We start from the raw sequence: 24,101 nt of genomic DNA on the forward strand, positions 1-24,101 counted from the left end.
TCACTTTGGCATCTCCAAGGCCATCACTTGAGGCTTCACCTTGAAGTACTGGTTGAATCGGATCACGGCGTACCTGCCAGAAGACAGGGAAGGAAGCTAGAGATGAGAAGGAAAGGAGGAGGGGGCCCGATTGGGGTGGTGGTGGCGTAGCATCAGCTTTAAGACTATGGAGGCTCAAGTCAAGTCTGGAGAGGCCAACCCATCTCCAGGCTGATGTAAGGCAGGGAGTAACTCAGTCACACCCCCACTGCATCCCTGCAAGAACCAGCGTGCCCTTTGAGCTTGGTGTCAAAACTCTAGAACCAAATAAAAATTGTTGTTATGTGTCTGGAGTTGCTTGCAAGTCACAGCGACCCTATGTACAATAGCCCTGAAACCTGCTGTCTCTGACATACCTTCACCCACTACCCTAGTCACCGAGTCAATCCATCTCATCGAGGGTCTTCCGTTCTTATACTGTCTCTCTACCCTCCAAAGCATGATGTCCCTATCCAAGGACTGATCCCTCCTTGCAACATATGTCCAAAATATGTCAGACGAAGTCTCAGAATCCTTGCTTCCAAGGAGCAGCCTGGCTTTAGCCTCTCCAGGACAAATCTGTTTGCTTTCCTGATATATTCAATACTCTTCTTCAACACCATAGCTCAAAGGCATAAGTTCTCTTTCTATCATCTCTAGTCATTGTCCAACCTTCTGACTAATAGCAAGCAATTGTGAAGACTATGGCCTGGATTAGACACACCTTAGTGACCAGACTGACACTGTTGCTCTTTAGTACTCTGGAGAGGTCCCTGACAGCAGACTTTCCAAATGCAATTCATCTGCTGATTTCCTGGCTGCTGGTACCAAAAGTGTTGATTGTGGACCCAAGCAAGTTGAAATTGTAGGCAATCTTTATCCCCTCTCCACCTATCATGGTGCTGCCAATTGGTCCAGTGGTGCGAATCTTTGTTTTCTTGATGTTGAGCTTCAATCCATATTGGAGGCTGCAGTGCTTGACTTTCTGCAGCAAGTGCTTAAGTCCTCCTCAGTTTCAGCAAGGAAGGGTGTGTCGTCTGCATAACATAGACTGCTGAGTCTTCCTCAAATCCTGATGCCACATTCCTCATAGAGCCCAGCCTCCCAGATGATGTGTTCTGCATGTAGATTGAAAAGGTATGGAGATAGGACACATACTGGCATATACCCTTCCTGATTTTGAACCATGCAGTGTGTCCTTGCTCTGTTCTAATGACTGCCTCCTGGTCCAAGTATTAAGCGCAATCTAGGATTCCCATTCTTCTCAAATCTAACCACATGCTGTGATCCACACAGTCAAATGCCTTTGTATAGTCAATGAAACACAGACATTCCTCTGGTACCAAAAAAAAAAATTTACAAAATCTCAACAGACTTTGGACAAGGCAGTTATTTTCTTTCAGCTGAGGGTGCGCGTGGTTGGGAAAGTGGGACTGGACGTATCCCTTGTGTGAGAATGTCAGTACTGGGGAGCTCCCAGCTGCAAGCATAGCCCAGGCATCCTCACTAGTCTAAGAGACACTGAGCGAGGAGCTGGGCCTGCACACCCCCAGGCAGGAACGCGACACAGGAACCACCAAATCGCCCCAGTGACTCCCACAGTCACTTAGCTCCTCCAGACTGTCTGCTCTCCTCTCACCGAGGTTGGATGCATGATCTTTCAGACCTTCTCTCATTCACCTCCAGGCTCTATGGACAAGCGGCAGGGTGAGGGAGACGGCCAGGCAGGGATGGTGGCAGTGGGAACGGGGAGCAGTGGGACATCCTACTAGACATGAGATTTAGGAGGGGAAGGAGACAGGGCCCTGGTTCTATGTCTAGAGGGGTGCCCTTGGCTCACCACATCCACAAGTCTCCCCTGGAAGAGCAACCCCACTGGACTGCACTTTGCCCCCACATCTGAGGGGTCTCACAAGGCTCAGGCTCCTTCCCTACCTGGCTTGTTGCTAGAACTCACCTGAGGAAATCAAAGTCGATGGTGGAGTACTGGTTCTGGATGAGGGCCCAGAGCGCCCAGAGGAAGTGAGAAGCCTGGAAATAGACTTGAGAGGGTCAGTGTGGCCATCCCCCTGCACCTGGACCCCACCAAGCCAGAGGGACACAAGGACTCTAGGAGATACAGAGCTGGGAAGCAGGCTGTCCCCTGGTAGGGCTCCTGCAGCACAGGTAGGGGCAATTCGTGGAGTCAGGTTAACAGCATTTGGGGCTCCAGTCCCACTGGAAAAGAGGCCAAGAGCTGGTTCCCTGGGTCCAAGGTGTCTGCCTGCTCATAGGGCCTGACAGGAACAGCAAAACGTCGTTCCACATTCTAGCCTGAGCAGGGTCCAAACTCTACCCAGGGAGGTCTGCTGAGTCTCAAGGCTAAGGTATGTAGGAGAAGAGGACTCTTCGGACCAAACTCAGGCCCAGTGGCCAGTGGGGAGGGGCTGGGAAGCCTCAAGAGACGTAGAGAAGAATGACGGGCAGCCACTGACTGCCAGGTCAGCTGGGGTCAGGTCTGAGGGGCAGGCCCGCGCACTGCCCTCTCCTCCTCAGACCCTCTCCCTCTACTGGGGGCAAGGTAGCAACTTAGGAGACCCAAGTCTGGGCCGGGAGCAGGCCTTCTCTCTCTCTAATCTGCCATCAAGGCAGAGCTGACCCATAGCAGACCCTCCAGCACGGAGGCTGTAAGTAAGTCACAAGAGAAGGCCACCCCATCTTTCTTCCCAAGGAGTTACTGGCAGATTCGAACTGCCAGAGAAGCTAGGCCGTTGGGTCGGCAGTACAATTCCTTAGGGACTAGATGACCAAAGTGTGCTGGCCCAAGCACTGGCTCTGGTTCTCAGTGGCCGGCGGTGCCCTGAGGCTAAGAAGTCAGATAGAGGTGGTTCTCAGGTCCCTGAACCCACAGCAGGGACACCGTCATCATTTTCACAGGCAGGGGTCCCCCCACCTGTCAGGATCTCCTACCCCCATCCGGCTCACTCAGGGGACTAAGCAGAAAGTACTCTGCTCTCTTTTCGTGACTTAAAAGAAGGGGCAGGAGTTAATTAGCAAGTACAGCTGATCAGAATCCCAGGGTGGTGCGAATGGCTAACATGCTCAGCTGTAAACCGAGGCACTGAAGCTGCAAGTCCACCTGGAAGCCCCTCGGAAGAAAAGGGTGGCAATCTCCTTCTGAAAATCCAGCCCCAGAAAACCTTATGGAGCACAGTTCTACTCGGACTCACAGGGGCTCACAAGTCCCACTCAACTTGACAGCAAATGGTCTACTCTCTGGAAAGGGTCAAAGATTACTTAGCAAGTATGTCTGAGCCCTAAAAAAAAAAGTCTATCAAGAGGGTGATGTGGGTAGAACACTTAGGAGGAAGAGCATGAGGTAGGATCAGTGCCAAAAAAGAACGAACAGGCAGCAGGCGATTTAAAATCACACCTCAGGAGAGATGCCGAGACCAAGCTCTGCGTCTGCAACATGTTGTGGCACCAGGACAGCTGACTGCGAGGCTGGTAGCAGCAAGGCTAGCTAGCAATCCTCTGGGCCAATGCCAGCTGAGACCTGGCACGAAGACCTACGTGAGTGGCACTCACAGTCAAGGCTTGACAGCAGGGTCTTTGGAGCAGGGAGAGCCTGCTGGGAAAGGCTTAGCGCGAGTCAGAGGTGCAGTTCACCAGGAGGATTAACGCCCGACAGTCTCTAATTCCTCCAAAAGCAAAACCAAAAGGAGACAGGCATCCATGCATCACGAAAGACTGAGGTCAGACAGCAGAACGAACTACCTGTCCAAACTAGAGAACTGCTAAAAATAGGAAGCTGAGGAAGGTAATAATCTTTCTTTGAATTCATCCTCTATGAAAGACAGAAGCTAGACTTGCCGATGGCCTAGGGGGTAGGGAGTTGTGCTGCCAACCTAAAAGGCACATGGTTCAAATCCACGAGTTGCTCAATAGGCAATCTCCTCCCGTGCAACTTACAGCCTCTGAAAACTTGCTGGAGGGTTAGTCAAGAGTAGATTCCAACTCAACAGCATGTAACAGTAGACTTAATGGGGGAGCAGGGGACAGGCCACATTAGTAGTGAAGGGACAGTTAAAACGACTTCTCTGGCTTCACCTCTGAGGAAGCCATTGCAGCATGATGGGTGTTCCTGGACCTCAGGCCCTGGTACTGTCTCCTTCTCTCCCATCACAAAGCCTAGAAAGAGTCCCAGCCTTTTCCTGACCCCCTTGGCATTAGTGTCCCGCACCCCTCTCCAGGCACAGGCTCTCACCAGGGCAAACTTGTTGACCTGCACGTAGAGCTTCTCCACCTCCCTGGGGGTCACAGCCGCACCCCTCTGCGCCTGCAGGTAGTAGTGCAGCCATTGCAGCTGAGTCTCCCGTGATGGGTACCGACAGTAATCCACTTCATTCACACCTGGTGGGAAGCAGACGAGAGGGGCCTGCTGGAAGGAGCCCCACTCCTGGGTCTCCTCCAGCTCAGTGATGACTCCAAGCCGCCCCCTCCTGTGACTGTGAGCCCATTTCAAAGAGGAAGCCCTGGGAATGCAGACTGACCAGCAAAGCTACCCTCCATGTGGAGGGGCTGTGCCCACCCCTGGTGGAGGTCGGCTTCAGGGGGGGTTAGTGTACAGAAAGAGGACCGGAAAGGCATGGCCGGGGAGTGCCAGGGCCCCCCTCGCGGCAGGATGTGGTGCAAAACTATGGCTCAAACACTAAACCCAAGGATCTAGACATCTTGGATCCAATGCTAACCTCCATCTGAACCTAGACAACACTTCAAAAATAAAACCAGCCACCATCAAGTCAATTCTGGCCACTTCCCCAAGTGTGTCAGCGTACAACTGCTCTCTGGGGTTTCCAGGAGCCGAATGCCAGGCCTTTCTTCCGAGGTGCCTCTGACTCCCAGTCAAGAGCTTAGCTGTTTGTACCTCCCAGAGTTGCTCCTTTCTCCCGGTTGACTTTAGCTTCCTTATCTGTCACACAAAGGTGCTGGACGTGACGTGTGAGTGGCAAGCACTGCTCCTCACATCAGTGCTGAGGTGGTGGATACTTAGAAACCTCATCTGGAGAACTCAGTGAGTGTCCTGGCTCCCAAGTATCCCCAGCCCCATCCAATTCTCTAGATGATTTGGACATTGGCTAAGCTTGAAACTCCTAGGCTAGATGGCACTGTGACCTCGTAGACCTGCCATCCCAGGAGTCTAGACACTGCCAGCCAGCACATGCCAACCACAATAGAGTGTCTAAATAGAAAATAGAAACTAATGAGGCCCACACTGCTTAATCCAACACGGTTAGTTCTTTATTATTATTATTATTACTATTATTATTTTATTATTATGTGTACCGTCAAATCGGATCTGACTGGTACAGGAGGAGACTGTCCCTCCTTCTCCAGCAGAGCATCTGGTGGATTTGAACTGTGCACCTCTGGGATTGCAGTGCAGCTTGTTGCCACTAGGCTACCAAAGCTCCCTTAGTCTTCTTTTCTTATCATGGGGCTGGTTTACTAGCTTGCTGTTGTTGCTGAAAGCCTGTGTGGTGTTGGCTCCACACTCAGGACAATCCTATTAACCACTGTGTCCTATGGTCCTGACCCTGAGTGGTGGCAGAGATCACGGGCTCAGGAAGAGCTAAGAGCTGGTACAGGAAGAAATGGTCTATTGATGGTCTACTGATAGAGTCCAGCTTTATGACAGGCCTAGGACGAAGTCTAGGCCCAAGGCATGTGGTTCAAAACCTCCAGCTGCTCTGTGGGAGAAAAATGGGCAGCCTCGTCCCACGCAATTTACTGCCGCTGAAAACCCACTGGAGGGTCAGCTCTTGGTTGGTTCTGACTCGATGGCACACAGCAACATCAACCGGACTAAGTCACGTTCCCCTGGGTCTTGTCTTTACTTCATGTCCTTCCCAAGTATCCCTTGTATTCCTGGCTTGTCTTTGGCAAATACTTAATTTATGGCTGGATGTGGGAATGGAGTGGGAATTCTCACGTCCCAGAGCCCAGCCTAGCATCTCCCTTAGTCCTGGGAACCCAGGAGGTCCCCCTCTCTAGCTCCTCCCCGTCTCTCCTGCCCTCCCTCTTCTCCCCCTGCTACTTCCTCCTCCCTTCTCAGCTTGGGAGCAGCACACAGGCTTCCCTTTTGGAGACATTCCAGCTGGACTTTGCTCTGTGTGGTGGGTTAGGACTGAAATGCCTAAGAATGGTCCTTCCTGGGAAGGCTGTGGGCTGGCAGTGGGGCGCTCAGAAGGCGCAGTGCCTTGCCGTGCCAGCCTCTGCTCCAGGCCCCACCCCACAGCTCAGATGAGCTGCCCAGCTAAGGCCCCAGCATCCCTCGGAGTTCCTAGGTGCAGCTGGTGGCCGCCCCAGGGAGGCACACCCTCAGGTATGATCAGTGCTTAACAGATCTGGTTGCCTGGGGTTCTGGAAAGGACACGGTTGACTTGGGTTTCTACTGGAGAGTGGTGAAGGCTAGGTGAGGGGGTGACTCTCGTAGGAGAGAGCTGTGCTGCTAACCCAAAGGGGTCTTCTCTGGTGGTTCAAATCCACCAGCAGCTACTTGGGAGCAAGATATGCAATCTCCTTGTGCAAACAGCCTCCAAAAACATGCTGGATGGTCAGCTGTGAATCTTTTATAACTCAGTGGCGATGTGTGAGTGAGTTATCTTAAGCCTGTATGGCGGGACACACATCATGTGGAGCACCCCAAATGCCAGGTGAGGAAGTCCCTCCAACCCTCGAACACAGCTCCACCCCTGAGTTGCCTTCTGAGGCCTATCTAATTATTTCTTATTTTCAACAGTTAAGCCCTCAAGCTGGAAAAACCTGCCCTGCTTCCTTTCCACAAACGGCTCCTTTGTCCGGAGCACAGCCTGACAGAACAATTGCTGAACCCTAGCAAACATTCCCCACATCTAACTTCGTCCATTCAGGTTCATCTCCCCAGCTGCAGGATGGCTTCCGTGCGCAATAACAGCTGCAGACAAATAAAGGAAGCTTGTGTGTGCCAGGTACTACTCAACGTGAACACGGGGTGTAACTGTATCTCAAATCAACACTAAGACATAGATGCTTTATCCTTTCCATTTTATGCAGGCACGATAAAACGGAAGTGTGTGTTAGAAACCTTCCCACGCATCACAGAGCTACCAGGATTTGAACCTGGGGGGGTCAAGTTGCTGAGTGCACAGGTTTAACTAGTTCCATCTCGATTCTTGTCATTAAGCCTCCAGGCACATAGCTATTTCTAGCTTGTTCTGCCCCTTCCCTGCCACAGGACTTGAAGTACAGGTGTGTGTGTTGTCCTGGGCACGAAAAGCTTGGACAGAGGGCAAGTGAGGGCTGACATGGTACTGTGCTGCGCTGGTCAAGCTCGCATGGCTGGGTCTGCCAAGAGGAAGGGAGTCTTTTCCTAACTCATCTGCCAACTCAGCTCCCCTCAGGGACTGGACAGAGGGAACGTCTTCAATTCCCACCGATCTACCACACCAGCCAGCAGAAATCTGGTTTGTGCATGTGGTCCTGACTCCCCATGAGATTTGGGAGTTCTCTGAAGGCAGGCTGGGTCCTCTCCCCTCTGCTTGGATGGCACTCCCAAGGACAGATGCTATGGAATACACCAAGTGCAGGGACCCCGTCAGCCTTCCCCTGGACCTGGCCTTCCATCACGTGGAGGGTGCCCTTACCACAGGATAGAGAGCTCAGCCCGTCTCACCTGCAAACTCATTGAAGTGGTTGCCGATGTCAAATGCTTGGTAGTTATAGTCGGCATATTCATAGTCAATGAACCGCACTTGACCTGTGAGGCAGAGGAGAGGCGATGAGGATGGGTCCCCAAGACCTACAGGCGGCTGGTCGCGCTTCCCTTAGACTTCCGGAATGCACCCGCTGACTCTCAGTTCCCCATCTGAACCCAACCTCCTCTTCAACAATCTTCTAAGGTACTTCCTTCCATCTGCTGACTGGTCCTTCTCCACCCTCAGGCTCTCCCCATCTAAAAACATCTGTCCTCAGCATGGCTGGGGATTAGACATAAAGCTAAGTACTCCCTGGGGGTGAAGCTCTCTGTGAAGGGCTTGGGCCAGCCAAGATGGACCTAGAAGCTCAAGGAGCTCTTGCGAGGAATGGCTTGGGTGCCCTAACATTGAAGATCTCCATAAATCATGTATTTTCATTCTTTCTAGATAGATTTTTGTCTGTGTGGGAATGTCCGCTTCCCTTCCCTCTCGTTTCCTTTGAGATACAAATTAGACCCTGAACTAGAATGTCCCTAGCGTGTCCAGGAGCCAGCCTGTCAGCCGGCTCATGCTCTGCTGCTCCCGGCGAGCCCCATCCTACCTTTGGTGCTGTCGTAGATGATATTCTTGCAGAGCAGGTCATTGTGACAGAACACCACAGGGGAGTCCAACTGGGACAGGTGCTCCTTCAGCCAGGCCAGTTCCTGTTCCAGCACCTCCACCTTAGGGATGTCTGCAGACAGGCTGGAGGGAGGCAAGAGGGTGGCTGGTGGACAGAGGGCGGCAGCAGATGGGCAGCGCTGGTTCTCAGGAGCCGGGGCCTCGATCCCCTCCCTATGTTTAACTGCAGAGGCTGAGGCAGGTCCTGCTGACTGACTCACAGCAGCCCCATGGACCACAGGAGAGCTGTCCCATAGCGTTTTACCATAGCAGATCCCCACCCTTCTAGGCTTTTGGCTGGCAGATAAGCAATTTAGTTTTTGTGACACCAGGGCTCTGTTACTGCAGAGGGACCTTGGGAAAATGGGCCACCTTCAGACTTTCATCTTTGGATTTCTGTTCTGACTGTATAATTACCAAGACAAGCACAGTACTTGAATAGGTGAAGGTAAGGAATAGATATGATTAGCAATGGTGAACAAGGTGTGCATTACAAAGTGAACTGGGGAAAGGAGGGAAATGTATCAATGAATGAATGAAAACCCATTCTTCCCATAAACTGTCACAAAAATCACAGTGTTTTTAAAAGGAAATTAAAACATGGGCCGAAAAGCATCATGCAAAACGTAAAAGTTACTGGCGGAATGGCATCCTTGCTGTGAAGCGTAAGGAAGAGAGGCCCAGGGAAGAGAAGATGGGACGAGTATCCAAACTCAGTTACCCCAGACTGAGAGGTAACAGGACCAACACAGAGAGAAGCAGAACAGGCCTGTTCTCAGAACATTGTAGACAGAGTGACTCTAAAATCAGTCTCTTCCCAAAGTTCCTTCAACAGAGGACAGCAGCACCCCAGGAGGGCCTGGGATGAGGGAGGGAGCTCTCAAGGAGGCCGTGATAAGGCCTGGCCAGGGGGGCCCCACACTTCAGCAGCTCAGGGTGTCACAGGTGGGAGAGCCCACAGCCAGCCTCTGGTCTTCTCATCTCACAGACAGCGGCCCTTCCAGTCACACACATCCACACAAAAAAGAAAAAGCTGACTAATCATTCCCTGAGCTCATGCCTACAAAGTCAAACTCACTGCCATCAAGGCAATTCTAATTCCTCCAAACCAAACCAAAACATTCTGATCAAAAAGGGAAAGATAAGTAGCAGAATTTGAAATCTCCACACAACCAAGAGTTTCTGGAGCCTTGGAGTCAAATGCATCCCTTCCCCAAGCCCCACCCAGCTGAGAAAATCTTTAAATCCTGGACTGAAATGATGTCTTAAAATTATTTGAGCCAATTAATAAACTGTTGTTGCTGAGTGCCATCAGGTTAGAACTGACTCATAGCTGACCGTCCCCCACCCCCACCCCGTGGGTTTGCATGGGAGGACATTGCCCATCCTGCTCCCAGGAGTAGCTGGTGGATTTGAACTGTATGTCTTCGGGCTTGTAGCACAGCTTCTTACCACCAGAGCTCCCTATCCAGCTTAATTAAAAAAGAACATTGGTATTAAGTAGCATAGTCTGAAAGAACTTCACATATGTAGGGACCAAACTGACAAAGTAACCTGAAAGGTTAGATGAGAGGCTTAAGGAGCAACAGCTCTGTGTTAACATGACAGAACAGCCTGAAAAAGGCTGTCAAAAACAGTGGCACAACTGCACATCTGTATGTGCAGAAATTATTGTATTGGTCTCTGTATTAGTTTCCACCAAAATCCCCACAAAACAACAAAACAAAAAGGAAATAAACCCAATGAGATGCTGCAGAACAGATTCTGTCTCCCAGGCACCCACATGTCCCAGTGCACTGTGTTCACAGATTTTTAGTGGCTGATTTTTCTGGGGTTGATTCATCTAGCCTTTCTAATGAGTCCCCTCTGGGTAGACTCGAACCTTTATTCTATCAGTTGTTATATAAGGGCCTTTAAACCATCTCAACTCCTCAGGAGAAAGAGAGGCAAGCTCCTTGAGAGCAAGCACAGAGATGCACTGGCAGTGCCCTTCCTCCCATCCCACCCCGACCCCATGGCACACAGCATGCATTCATGCTCAAAGGCACATCTGCTGAAGCACACGAAGGGTTTGGTCAGCCCACGGGGGCATCAGAGACCTAAAGCAGCTTGGTGAGGAAACAGCGTGCTTGGACTGCTGCACTTTGGCTCCCGGGTATATGGTGCACATAGGCCTGTGAACACTGCAAATGTCAAACAGCACACCCCTTACCGGCCCAGAGCGACCAATGGGTGAAGGGGAAGCGGCTTGGACTCCACGTCCACGCAGGTGCCCCTGTTCATGTTTCATTAGCCAGGGCAACAAGAGCCCATGAGAGAGGATGAGGAGGAAACAGACTTTTCACCTTCCACAGAGCAGATCACTCTGAGTCTGAATGCAGGGAATGAGTGAGTCACCGACGGTCCAGGTCCCTGGCTAAAAGACAAAGAGTGGACAGACTCCCTCCAAGCCTGGAGACCATGTCCCAGAGTCACAGACTCAGAAGAGGCCAAAGCTCAGGAGGATCTTAGATCATTTAATCCAACTCTGGGGAAACTGAGACTTGGGGAAGGGGAGAAGCTTCCTCTCAGCCTTCAGATGGGTCTCCAAAGCTGGCTCCTCCTTGTCCTTATCACAGGATCTGAAATCAAGCTGTCTCCTGAGGGCGAGGCCTGCCAGTCTCCCTGAAGACATGTGTGTACCCCAGAGGCTCAGGAGCAGCCAGTCCTGGTCCAGCTCAGTGGGAAGCCCCCCACTTATCCTCATTAGCACTTATCTGTGATGACATGGCTGCATTAGCATTTCAATCTTGGCTCTCCTTCAAAAGCTACCTTTTTTATTTTCTTCTTTCTTGGATTCAGATAATCAAAAGATAAAAATTAGGGGGCTTCCTTTAGTTTGCTCCAGCCTGTCTCTGATATCCAACATGCCTGCTGCCCAGATCCAGCCCTCTTTCTGACTCCCACTCAACCCTCCCCCAAGGCCACGCAGATGGTCACTGTGGGAACAGCCCGGGCCTTTTCGCTCCCGGGAGCCTTCCTGAGCTGAGGGCTGTCCTCCTCTGAGCACCTGAACCACTGCCAGCTCCTCCACCTTCAGTTCTGCCACCCACGAGCAGATACTTTCAAGGCTGTGGGGCTGGCAGAGAGCACAGGCAGTCCACGGGCTGCAAACCTCTGACTCAGGACTCCTCAGTGCTCCGGGGACAACCTGTGCTTATGAACCACCTGCCATTAGGTTTATTATATTATAGAGACAAGGTACAGACGGCAGTTGGTAATAACAAATGGGTGTTATTTTGTAACAAGCATCAAAACACTATTATTATTACTATAGTATTACAGTAAAGATGTTTTAGTGCACCTAGAAGTATTTAACATTTTTCAACACATAAAAGGTCTTGCTATTATTGTTGCTGTAACCATTGAGTCGGAGCCAACCCATAGCTGACCCTCCTGCAAGTTTTCAGAGGCAGTTAATCTCAAGGGTGGAGACTGCCCATCTTCCCATGGAGCAGCTGGTGGCCTCGAACCGCGTGCCTTTGGGATTGCAGCGCAGCTTCCTACCACCAGGACCACAAGAGCTCCCAAGAAGGTCTTAGAGATACTAAAACAAATGCCTGACTAATTTGCGTTAGGTATGTACGTACATAAAATTTTGACTTCAAGACATGTAGGAGCGCTATTTGTTGAAGCTAGCTGTACCACACTGCATCAGAGAAGTATGCACATCCCAGACAGCAGCTTTTCCTCCGCCAGCCCCCCAGGAACAGGAGGATGTCATCAAGGGCCTGGGGCCTCCCTAGGAATGCCTGCCATGAGGTTCCTCCTATGAAGGGCCTGGTACTCCACAAGCCTTCTCCCCAACTCTTAGGACCCCTCAAAGTGTGGACAGGGAGAAGTACCTTCTTCCTACAGCACGCATCCCAAGTGTTCAAGCTTACTAACTCATCATCTTTATCTTCATTGCGACCAACCAGCATCTCTTTTTTAGAAAAACCAAACAAAAACCAAACTTCTTAATGTGATTTGAATGAAAATCAACAGAGAAAATTTGGTTTCCATTCAACAGTTCAAACACATGATGTTTTGTGACACACTGAAACAGCACCCTTCCCACGTCTCCCTGGGCTCCTCTTCCTTCCTGCTCCTTTGTTTATGAGGCCAATGTAGTCCTTTTGATCTCGGACAGTTGACCGTCCTAAGGAGCCAGTACCTCCTCTCAAATCAGTTACCAGCCTCACACCCTCCCAGCCATCTCCATGGCCAACCTCTACTTCTAACCAAATACTCAGAATGCCAAGAGCCTTTTCACAAGGTCTCTAAAACAGCCCAGTATTCTGTGTCTCTTCTGTAAACACCCCTGTATGTCTGTTCTGCTGACAAAGCTGCCCTAAGGCAACTTGACCATCTGCCTCAGGATCACCCACAGTGTCTGTGAAATTACAGATGTTTGGAGTCTAATTTAAGATCTGAGGATCAGCTGGTGGATTCAAACTACCAACCCTTTTGTTAGCAGTCCAGTACATAACTCATTATACCAGCTGGGCTTAGAGATTTAAGTTGGAGTCAGAAGAAATAGTGATACAAGGGGTATCAGTGCTGATGGCAGATGGATCTTGGCTGACAGCAAAGAATACCAGAAAGATGTTTCCTAGTGTGTCAAAGACTATGTAAACGCATTTGACTGTATGGATCACAACAAATTGTGGCTGACACTGAGAAGAATGGGAATCTCAGAATACCCAGACCAAGAAGCAGCTGTCTGAATGGAACAAGGAAACACACTGCACGGTTTAAAATCAGGAAAGGTGTGAGTCAGGGTGGCATCCTTTTTCTCCATACCTATTTAGCCTATATGCTGAGTAAATACTTAGAGAAACTGAACTATATGAGTAAGAGTGTGACAGTAGGATTGAAGGAAGAGTTAATCACAACCTGCGTTATGCAGATAGCACAAACTTGCTTACAGAAAGTGAAGACAACTTGAAACACTTACTGTAGAAGATCAAAGACTACAGTCATCATGGAGTACATCTCAACATAAAAAAAAATTCTAGAGCAATAGTTAACCTCATGATAGATGGAAAAAAGATTGAAGTTGTCAGTGATTTAACTTTGCTTGGATCCACAACCAAAATCCATGATAGCAGCAGTCAAGAAATCAGAAGACATGTTGCATTGGGAAAATGTGCTGTCAAAGACTTCTGTGCTAAAGAGCAATGATTTCAGTTTAATCACTAAGGTGTGCCTCATCTAAGTTTCAGTATTTTCAGTTGCTTCCTATGTATCTGAAAGTTGGGGAAGGAATAAAGTTGACAAAGGCTAGATGCCTTTGAATTGTGGTGTTGGTGAAGAGTGTGAATATCTCATGGACTCCTAAAAGAACAAGCAAATCTGGTTTGCAAGAAGTACAGCCAGGGCGGGTGATCCGTAGAGGCCAGGATGGTGAAACACCTCTCGCATACTCTGCATGCTGTCAGGAGGGGTTAGTCCATGCTGGGTAAGGTGGAGGGTCAGAGGAAAAGGAAGACTCTCACCAGGCTGGATTGGCACAGTGACTGTAACAATGGGTTCATGCTTGTAGAGACTGTGAGGACAGTCCAGGAAAGGGCAGGGTTTTGATCTGGTACTCACAGGGTTGCTAAGAGTCACAGTCGACTCAAAAGCACATAGTAACAACAATGTTAAGCCCTCTCAATCACGCTCCAGGTTAGGGCTTGGGAATGGGCACTTAGCGAGCACGCAAGAAGAACTGATGCTCAGAGCAGAGGAGCCCTCGTTCTGGATCCAGATCAACATTCCACTAGTTTGTCCTCCTATCTTGATTCTCCCCGTCAGCCCAGCCTGTCTTTTCACAATGCTGGCACAGCTGTCATTCTGAACTGCACTCCGGAGCAGGCTCCAGCACCCCCTGTGACTCTCTGTGGCCTCTATCAAGCCTTAGCTAATGTCCTCACAATCTATTCCTACACACCTCTGCAGCTTCATCTCCCAACTCCCTTCTCAGTCTTTTCTGAACATCTGCCCCAGCCAAACCCCATGCACAAGCAAACTTCCTCATGCCACCCTCCCCCTGGAGTGACCTCCTGTCATGCCGTCTCTGCCGGGATGGTTTTCCCACCTCTCATATAAACTACACACCCTGCCATGGTTTGTAGTTATGCATGGACATGTCTGGATGGTCCCTAAGCTCTTAGGGGCAGAGCCAATGTCATATTAATGCTTTTCTTGTTGCTTTAAATCCCAATCAGCCCATGCTTGTGTTGTGAAGATTCTGTCATAAATCAAGAGTATTAAGCAATGACAGGTACTCAGGGAGCTTTCTCTAATCTTTAAATTGTTTATCATCACCCTGCTTTGAGGAAGACGAGGTAAATTTAGGGTAGGATCCAAGAAGTGAAGCAAATTGACTTGTCCAAGGTCAAAGGTGAGATATGCAAACAAGCAAGTTGGTCAGTTCTTCTCCAGGGACTACCCCCTCCCCCAAGTTTAGCCAGGAACAGTGATGTCAAGAGAAGCTGCAGGATCGAGGATCCTGACTGAGCATCAGGGACCTGGCCACTGGGCATGGGTTGCCCGGAGCAGCAAGGACCTTGGGCAAGGGTATCCCCTCTATGGGTCTCGGCTCTTCCCTCTGTCAAATGAGAAGGGCGGGCTGGTGATCAGAAGCAGGGGTGGATCCTGTGCTCTAAGTGCTGTCCTAGCCCTAAGTCGGGGAGCTCTGGTGGCCTAATCAGTAAGAAATTATGCTGTTAACCCAAAGGCAGGCAGTTCTGAGCCACCAGCTGAAAGATAGACAATCTCCTCCCATGCAGTTTACAGCCTCTGAGAATCCGCTGGAGGGCCAGCTATGGGTTCTGACTCAGGGGTAATGAGTTTGTATTTTGAGAGTTCTAAGGGAGAAAGCAGTCTGAGTCCAGGGATTATAACTAATATGAGATGTGACCACGGTCAAAGGCAGAGAGGGTTTTGGCTGTCCTGGATGAGCAGGACCTAAGGGAGGGGTCCTTGATAATCAAGTGGAAAGATCCAGGTGAAGGGGTGTGGGTGGGTGTGTGACACAGACTCACACGAGGTGTGTTTGTTGGCAATGTCATTAGGTGCTGTCTGGTTGGTTCCAATGAACACTGGAATGGAACGGCCCAGTCCTGCCCATCCTCATCAGCATGGCCGTGTCTGAGCCCACTGTGACCACCCCGTGTCCATGAATCTCACTGAAGGTCTTTCTCTTTTTCAATGACCCGTTCCTTTACCAATCAAGATTTCTTTCTTCAGGGCCTGGCCCCTCCTGAGAACGTGTCCAAAGTGCACGCAAGGAAGTTCTGCCAGCCTTGCTTCCAAGGCCAGTTCTGACGGAACTCTTCCAAGACAGGTTTGCTGGTTCTTCTTGCAGTCCGTGACAGCGTCACGATATTTTTGTGAACAACTAATTCAAAGCATGAGTTATTTTTCTGTCCAGCTTAGGTAATCAAAAGTGCCTTGACTTGGGTCAGGTGTCCCCTGGCTTAGGAGGGGTAGTTTTTCTTTTTTAACATTTTAAAGAGATCTTTTGCAGCAGATTAGCCTCTGTAAAAAATAGGGGTTGTTGTTATTATGTGCCATTGAGTCACTTGCGACCCAAAGCAACCCTATGTACAGCAGCTCCGAACCCTGCCCTGTCCTGAGCCAGTCTTACTGACTCCGACACACCCTCCCTCATTACTCCAGTTACTGTATCAATCCATGTCATCTGGGGTCTTCCTCTCCTGTGCTGTCCCTTCACCCTTCCAAGCATGATGTCCTTCTCCAAAGACCGGTCCTTCCTGGCCATGTGCCCAAAGTAGGTGAGAGAGAGCTTCAAAATGCTAGCCTCCAAGGAGAAACATGGTTTCACCTTGTTCACTCCATTACAGATCTATTTGTTTTCTTGGTGGTCCATGTAATGTTCAAGACTCTTCTCCAGCACCACAACTGAAAGGCATCAATTCTTCTTCTGTCAACCTTAGTTGTTGTCCTGCTCTCTGAAGCATAGCAAGCAATTTACAAAGACCATGGCCTGGATCAGGTGCACCTTAGTCTCTAGACTGACATAGTTATTCTTCAGTACTCTGGAAAGGACCATGACAGCAGATTTACCTAATGAAATTCATCTTCTGATTTCCTGACTGCTGGTGCCAAGAGTGTTGATTGTGGAGCCAAGCAAGCTATAACTATTAACAACTTCAATCTCTTCTCCATCTATCACGGTACTGCCAGTTGGCCCAGTGGGGAGAATCTTTAGGAGAAGGGTTCATTTTTGTTTTATCAGTTTAGGGAAGAGAAAGACATATCTTAAGCCCCATTCCCAAAGTCTTCTGCACTCTAGTTTCATGAATTTTTGAAACAAATAAGATGTTCAATCCCCCTTGGGAGGACGTGGAGGAGCCCACCACGGCTTTTTTTATTTTTAATTATTGGAAGAGGGAGGGGTGCACTCCTTTTCTTCTTCATGCCACCATGCTTTTCAAGGGTACTCTGGGGAGCCGGGTATCTGATGTCTACTAGGACACTTGACGTACTCACCAGAGCTTAAGAAAAGCTCAGGGAACACATTTTACCTGAGTAAATGCAATGTTGGGGTTGGGGAGGTAATGGAGTGCCTCCTTCCTTAGAGAAAGAAGGAAACAGCAAGTTGTCAGTCTAACCCAAGGTTTGGAACCTGCTGGAACCAGTTCGGTCATGACTGACCAAGTAAAAGCTGAAGAGATCTGAAGTGTTTTTAAATTTCAGTGAAGGAGGAGGATACCTGGGGTTGGGGAAAGCTCGAGGTCAAAGCCTGTAATGGAAGACTGAGAAGTGGTGTAATGAGGCCCCGCAGGAGCCTCATGTGAGAGACAGGTGATTGCAGGGCTGTGGGGAGCGACCCACGTCCACAGCACAGCATCATGGTCGCCTGCCCTTTTTGAGGAACACCAAAATCTGTCCATCAAGAGTTCAACTCCAGGAGGTAAAGAGCATATTGCATAATATCAGTTAATCTGCAATATTTTCCCCTTCTGGCTGTTTTTCTGATTCACCTACATTTTACAAATGGGGGTCCTTTCTGGTTTTCCATTGTGAGTCTTGGTGGAACCAGGAGCAACAGATTCAAAGGCCTGGTCTGAACAAGGCAGGGGCAGGGTTCCCAGAGGCACAAGGAGACAAGAATAGCCCAGGCAAGTAGAAAGAACCGTGAAGTCCCAAGGGCTTGTTGGCTGAGGGGTTGAATTCTGACTGATTGAATTCAGCCGCACCCCATTCTCAGAAGGCCCTGCCCTTCTCTTTGTTCAGAAGGTAAGTCTGGTAGAACCTAGGGCTGGGAAACACAGTCCTGCCTCTGATTAGCCCGACAAGTCAGGCAAAGCTTAGTCTCTGAACCTCAGTAACCCTTTGGCAAGAAGTCGTCCCTAATCCTAGTCCTGCCACAATCAGAAGACCCAAGGACAAATATGAGCACACAGGCATGAAAGGCTGATCTAAACCCTTGGCATGCAGTCAGCCGGCCCAGCTCTGCTTAGAGATGTGGGCTCAGCAACCACCTCTGAAGGACTCTGTAGGTGGAAGCGAGTCCCTGAGACCCTGGGGTGATCTGCATCAACCAAAGGGATGGGAAGACCACTTTAAGGCAGCAGAGCCAGGGACAGCCTGGGTCCCGCCCAGACCTTTGTACCTGGGGTTGATCTCATCCTTCACAAGGGTGAGATAGTCATGCATCTTGTGCCAGAGGGTGGGCTTGGGCAGGGTGCCGTTGGCATGGATGGCGTGGATCTTTGCCATTTCTAAGGCGATTAACCTAGAGCAGAAACAGCAAGAAGAGCGTATCAGTGCTAGGGCATGCCCTCCACAGCCCAGCCTCTCCTGGCCAGAAAGGAGCCCTACAAGGTCCACTGGGGGACCAGCCAGAGGACTGTGGTTGAGCTGCCTTTAGTAGCACCCAAGTCCTGCAGGAGGCTGGTGTCCGCAGAAAGCAGGTAAATGAAACAAGACCTTTAACCCCTTTCCAGAACCAGCGCTGGGGCTGCTCCAAGGTGCAAGCAGAAGAGCAAAGTGTCAGGTTGTTGGCTACCGGTCAATGAACTGCTCCACCCCAAGGCTGTATATCCACAGCAACTCCTGGGAACAGGGGCCACCTGAGGATGGGGGCAGGTTCCCTCCTCCTCCTGGATTCTGCCCCATCCTTTAGTGGGAGGGAATGTGAAAGCAGGACACCTCCCACCAAAGGATCCAGCATGGTGATCCCAGGCAGGGAAGAAATGCCTGCCTCTTATCAGGCTGGCCAAGGTGGAGAGGGAGACAGGCTGGCCTGGGGCAGCCCCTTCCTCAGCTGCGGGGAGTTGATAACCGCGGCTGAGTGCCAAGGACGCAAAACAAACCAGCGTTCTATTTTCAAGTTCTCCAGTGGACATTCTCCAAGGTCCTGGGAGAGAAGGAAGGGGGCGGTGGGGAGGGGAAAAAGCCTGGCTAGAGATGACTGCTGGAGAGGAGGTGGGGGAGGATGGACGCCTGATGTGTCAGGAGGGAGGGAGCAGATAAGGCTGCCATCATTCTAGACCCACTGAGCCTGAGGGGCTCACCCCATCCTCTGCCAGCCCTCGCTTCTTGCGCTCCGCCCCCACCAGCCTGCCAAGCCTCCAACATCCAAGCTTCCTTTGCCTCTGCCTGTTGCTCGAATAATAATCACTGGGAAAGACAACAAAGGCCCTGGCTGTTTGAAACCTTGTTCCTGAGCTGTTCCAGTGACACTCCCTCCCCTGGCCAGGCCCTGGAAAGGGGCAGGTCGTGCCACAAGGGGACAGCAGGACAGTTTCTTCACTGCTCCCTAAGTCCCCAAGGCCCTCACCCCCAAGAGGGTGGAAGGATGGGGGTGTGTCAGCAAGGGGATGAGTGAGAGAAGAGAACTGTGTCTGCAGAGGCCAGAGGCCCTGGGGCAGGAGGGAGCAGCCAGGATTTGGGCAAAGCATCGGAACAGACCCAAAGCCCAGGCCTTGCCTTCCAGAAGGAAGGAATTGAAGGAAGGAAGATTCGGAGAGAGAGCTCCAGAGCTTCAACAGCGCCTTTTCTTGAATATCAATAGGGCTGTTGTCTGGAATAGCAATGAAAGTAACCTCAACACTCAGCATTTTACACTGCAAAGCTTCAGTGGAAGAGGATGGGGGTGGGGTTCAGGAGCCCCAGGAGGGTGGCTCTCTAGGCGTTCCTGTTCCTTTACCCCAAGATCCACCTTCACCGGAGACAGCACTGTCTACCCTGGGAAAATCAAGGGCCCACCTCCTACACGGATCCCAATTTCTGGCCCTCTCCTAAATGCACAGTTCTACTTATTATCAGATCTAAATCCACCTTCAATCTTCCTGCCAGGGGCGACTGTTTCTATGAGAGCATGAGTGGCCACATCAGATCCAAGCTCTGGCAGGCACTGTGGGAGACAGGGGCTGGTGAGCTGCTCGGCACCCAGCTGAGGAAAGCCGGGTGGCGGGTGAAGAAGCCAGCACAGGGATCTCCCCTTCAAACCTTCTCTGACCTCACCTTCCAGCCTGGGGTCTTTGGAGCCACTCAGCTGGAGCCTGAGCTGCCTCTTGCCTAGGATTGTACAGTCCCCTCTCCTCAGACACATACAAAGTCAGTGGGGTTCTTGCAGCCCCAGAGACAGTGCTCCGAGAGCTTTGGAAGCTGTCAAGCCTCCCCTCCGAGTTCATGGAGGACGGCATGAGGCAGAGAGGAGGGCCGGGGTGATGTGCAAATAGAACCAGGCTTGAAGTTCACCCTCTAAATCCCAAAACCTACTGCTGTCAGGTGGGTCCTGGGTCATGAAGGACGACCCTATGAATTACAGAGCACAACTGTTCCACAGGATGCTCCTTCCTTTCCATGGAAGCAGATCACCAGGACTGCTGGACAGGCCCAAACTGGCTGAGCACAAACAGCTTATGTCTCCTAGGAACCTGGATTTCCACCAAGAGCTGGTTTGTTTACCCTTAATATACAAGGGTCTCCCTTCCCTTGGGTCAGACAGGACAGACTCCACTGTCCTAGCTGCTGTTCTTGCTGCTTGTGGAGCTTCAGGAAGCCCTGGCCCCATGATAGCTGGAAGGGTTGTGCCTGGAGGTAGGAAGGAAGACAATGCCCAACATCCCTGCCTCAGCAAATCAGGGGAGAGTATATGAGGGGCCCTTCTTTGGGTCACCCCTTCCTGACTCGACAGTGGTGTCCACAGAGTTTGCAGGTTATGTACAGTTCCTGGGACATATGTATCTATCTAGACATTTAGTGGGAGTGACCTCCAGAAGGCCAGGGTTTCCTTGGTGGGAACCCACCTGGCAGCTCCCCTAAACCTTGGCTCCCACCATGTCAGGATGCCCAGAAGGCACTCAGACAGGGAGGAGGGGTGGGCAGAAGGGATGGAATCTCCCAGGATGGGGGGATCTGCATCATCCTGGTAGAACAGGGCCCACTCTGCTTGCATCCTCAAGTTCTTGGCTGAAGCAGGGGAGGGACAGGGAACCCTGAGCACCTGAGGGATTGGGCTCAGATTTCCTTTCTAAGGCTCTGGGAGGTTTCCAGGTCAGGCCTGGAGTGGGCAGAGCCGGAGGCATGAGGCCAGGAAGTAGGTCCCTGCAGCTAATCCTGCAGGAACCAGATCCTCTGGTCTCCTGTTCACTAAAATTGTCACTTTCCTTCCCCAGAGCACATCCTTCTAGAAGAGGCCCCTGAAAGTCCATAGACGGCTGTGTCTTTGCTGCAGAGCAATGCACAGACACGCACCAGTTTTCCATGCAATTGCAGGGAGCTTAAGGATCTGAGGGCTCTCAACTGTGGACCCGCTCTACACCCAGGGAGATCGCCAAACCGCAGGCCCAAGCGGGCGTGGAGAAGAACAGTACTCGGGGTACCCTCTCACCTGAAGAGCCGAGGCTCCCCGATGTGCTCGGGTCCCAAGGCCATGCCTGGCATGTACTCGTAGCACAGCCCATTCTGAAAGGTGCAGTAGAGTTTGGGGGCACAGCCATGTTCTTGAAGCAACTGGAAGCTCCTGACTTCATTCTGCCGATCCACCAGCAGCTCCGTCCGCTCCCCGTATACCCGGACAAGCACGCAGTCCTGCATGTCTTCATCCACGTAACAGGCCACCAGTTTGTTGGTCATGCCATCGGTGAAGCGCTAGCAAGGGGATAGGGCAACGTGTGGGTGGACACAGGGTCCCTCTGACCTCCCGCCTCATCCCAGCACCACAGGCCACACAAAACCCCTAATCCTTCAGGTCTTCCACATAATCAAAAGCTCAGCACTGTTTCTAAGCTCTGCCCAGTCACCAACACTTTGAGTAGACTACAGGGTTCAGGGAGAACTCTGATGACTTAGTGGTAAAGGATGGCGCACTCAATCCAAAGGCATGTGGTTCGAATCCACTAGCTGTTCTGTGGGAGAAAGATGGGTAAGCTCCTTCCATGCAATTTACTGCCTCTGAAAACTGATGTAGGGTCAGCTATGAGTCGGTTCCGACCCATAGCTGACCCTCTGGTGGGTTTTCAGAGACAGTTAATTGTCCAGGAGGAGTATCTATCCTGCAGAGAAGCTAGTGGATTCAAACTCATGACTTTGGATGGCAGCTCAGATTCTTACCACTAGGCCACCAGAGCTCCACACAATATAGAGTTAAAAAAAGATATTCTAACTTGGTCCCAGCCCTTAATAAATACAGTCAAGGCTCCTAAGTCTGTCCTTAAGCCAAGAAACCAAACCTGTTGCTGACAAGCTGATTCTGACTCATAGCGACTTTATGGTACAGCAAAGAACTACCTCACAGTGTTTTCAAGATTCAGCCATATCCTTCTACAAGGCAGTTGGTGGGTTTGAACCACCAACCTTCTGATTAGCAGCCAAGCACTTACCACTGTGCCCCTAGGGCTCCCAGTCTCTCTCTACCCTACTGGATGGGACTTGGCAGTGGAAGAATAGCTACTCTACTTGGTGGGTCAATGGATTCCCCTCTCTCTCCCTTCTCCCTATCTTTCAAAGAACCCCTCCTCCACCAGAATGTCGGAGAAGATAGGCAGTTACCCAGAACAAGTATATTTCCACCTAGCTGCTTCTTACTGTGTGCTAGCAGAGGGCTTTCAGCTGTACCTCTTACTCCATCCAGTAATAATGGTAAAAGCAGAGTACCTAAGTTGGCACATATCCCAGAGCTCTGGGGATCAGAGAGTCTGAGAACCTCCAGAGTTCCGTATCAGAAGAGACAAGGAAACACTGGGAGAGCAAGTTCTCTGGGTAAGATGACAAAGAATAAACCATGGAATTTTCAGGGCACAGTGTGGAAAGCTGAAAAGGATTTGATAGGACATCTGTATCAATTCAGGATGGGGAAACTGAGGGTCAGAAAGTGGGTAACATTGGCAGACGACATGTTAGGTCAGTGCTGGAATCATTCCAAGCAGATCTGAGGCCTTGGCCATCTTACTAAAACTGGGCCTTTCATTTAGCAAATTCTACCCATCTCCTCACTATCTCAAACCACCATCAAGGAGCCAGCCTCTGAGCCTCCCTCACACCTTGACTTACCGTACCTAGAATGCTCATCATTGCCAGGGCCTTGGAGGCCCTACCAATCTCCAGCACATGCTTCAAGCACTGAATGGATTAACACTCCCACTCAGGGCACCTTCCTCCACAGGCAGCACCCAGACCACAGGCAGCACCCAGAGTGGGGCCCGGGTGGTGGGCAGATAGATGCAGGTTTCTTTTCAGAGAAGGCTGGTAGGCTGGGGAGTCAGCCTGGGGCTTCTCACTGAATTGCTCTGCCCACATCTGTGTCCCAGGGGATTCGCCAGTGGGGAAGGATCCTGCCCTGAAGGCAAGGCAGGGGCTCCGTGCTGGCGGGAATCCCACAGGGTGGTCCTCTGGCCGGCTTCTAGGGGAGCTCTGGATTTGGAGTCTTTGCTCCCTCTACGAATGGAGAAAGAGCAGTAGCGTGAATGGAGGGGTCCTCTCCAAAGTTACTGCCTCCTCACGTTTCAGAACTGACTGGGGATATACTTGTAGGCATGGAGGGGCACCAGCACGCAGCGACAGGGGGTGGGGCCCGCACGTGCAGCATGCTGCCACTGGGCAGGTGGCCTTTCCAGCGTGCCTGCGAGCCCCAGCAAAAGGGCGCTGTGTATGGGGAGGCGATGGACGTGCGAGCCAAGCCTTGCTCTGGGACCCAAATAGATGGGGAAACACGCGCGCGCACACACACACACACACAATCAACCACCGCTGCAAGCCTCTGCTGCGCAGGAGCCGCGGAGCCCGGGGCTGGTCACCGGAAGGATGAACTGGCAGACGTCCAAGGCATCCCCGGTGCAGCCCCGGCAAGGGCCCCAGCCCTAGCCCCGCGCCTGCCCTCCGTTACCTTGGTCTGAACTTGCTCGGGTTTCCAGTGCGGCCGCAGCTCCTGGATGAGGCGCAGGGCACCGGGCAGGATGTCGTCCTGATCCACTGATATGCAGAAGTACTGGACGGCCACGGCCCTCGGGGGACCCGCTGACTCCCGGCAGCCCACACCGGCCACCGCCTTCTCCTCCATGCCCCATGAGCACTGCGGGCACGGCGTCTGCCTGCTCAGGTAAAAGGGCGAGCAGGGCAGGGGAGCAGCAGGGGGAGCAGCCATTGGCAGCGCCCCGCCCCCTCGGAGCCGCCGTCGAGCGCTAGCCCCGGCGGGGGGGCCCGGCGGCGGGGCGGTGGGAGGGG

The 24,101-nt window shown here is 51.3% G+C and overlaps 1 protein-coding gene across 1 annotated transcript; it reads right to left on the minus strand.

The window, feature by feature from the left end:
- On the minus strand, nt 1–24,095 carry ETNK2 (ethanolamine kinase 2). Its single transcript, XM_006887896.1, has 8 exons — nt 23,764–24,095; nt 21,271–21,530; nt 18,043–18,165; nt 8,335–8,477; nt 7,712–7,795; nt 4,265–4,410; nt 1,976–2,049; nt 1–73 (listed from the first exon to the last, which is right to left on the minus strand). The coding sequence occupies exons 1-8, from the start codon at nt 24,019–24,021 to the stop codon at nt 1–3; spliced, it is 1,161 nt and encodes a 386-aa protein (XP_006887958.1). The 5' UTR covers nt 24,022–24,095.
- Nucleotides 24,096–24,101: the final 6 nt, after the last annotated feature.

Source organism: Elephantulus edwardii, unplaced genomic scaffold (assembly GCF_000299155.1).
Source record: "Elephantulus edwardii isolate Elephantulus edwardi_28Jun2011 unplaced genomic scaffold, EleEdw1.0 scaffold00063, whole genome shotgun sequence".
NCBI lineage: Eukaryota > Metazoa > Chordata > Mammalia > Macroscelidea > Macroscelididae > Elephantulus > Elephantulus edwardii.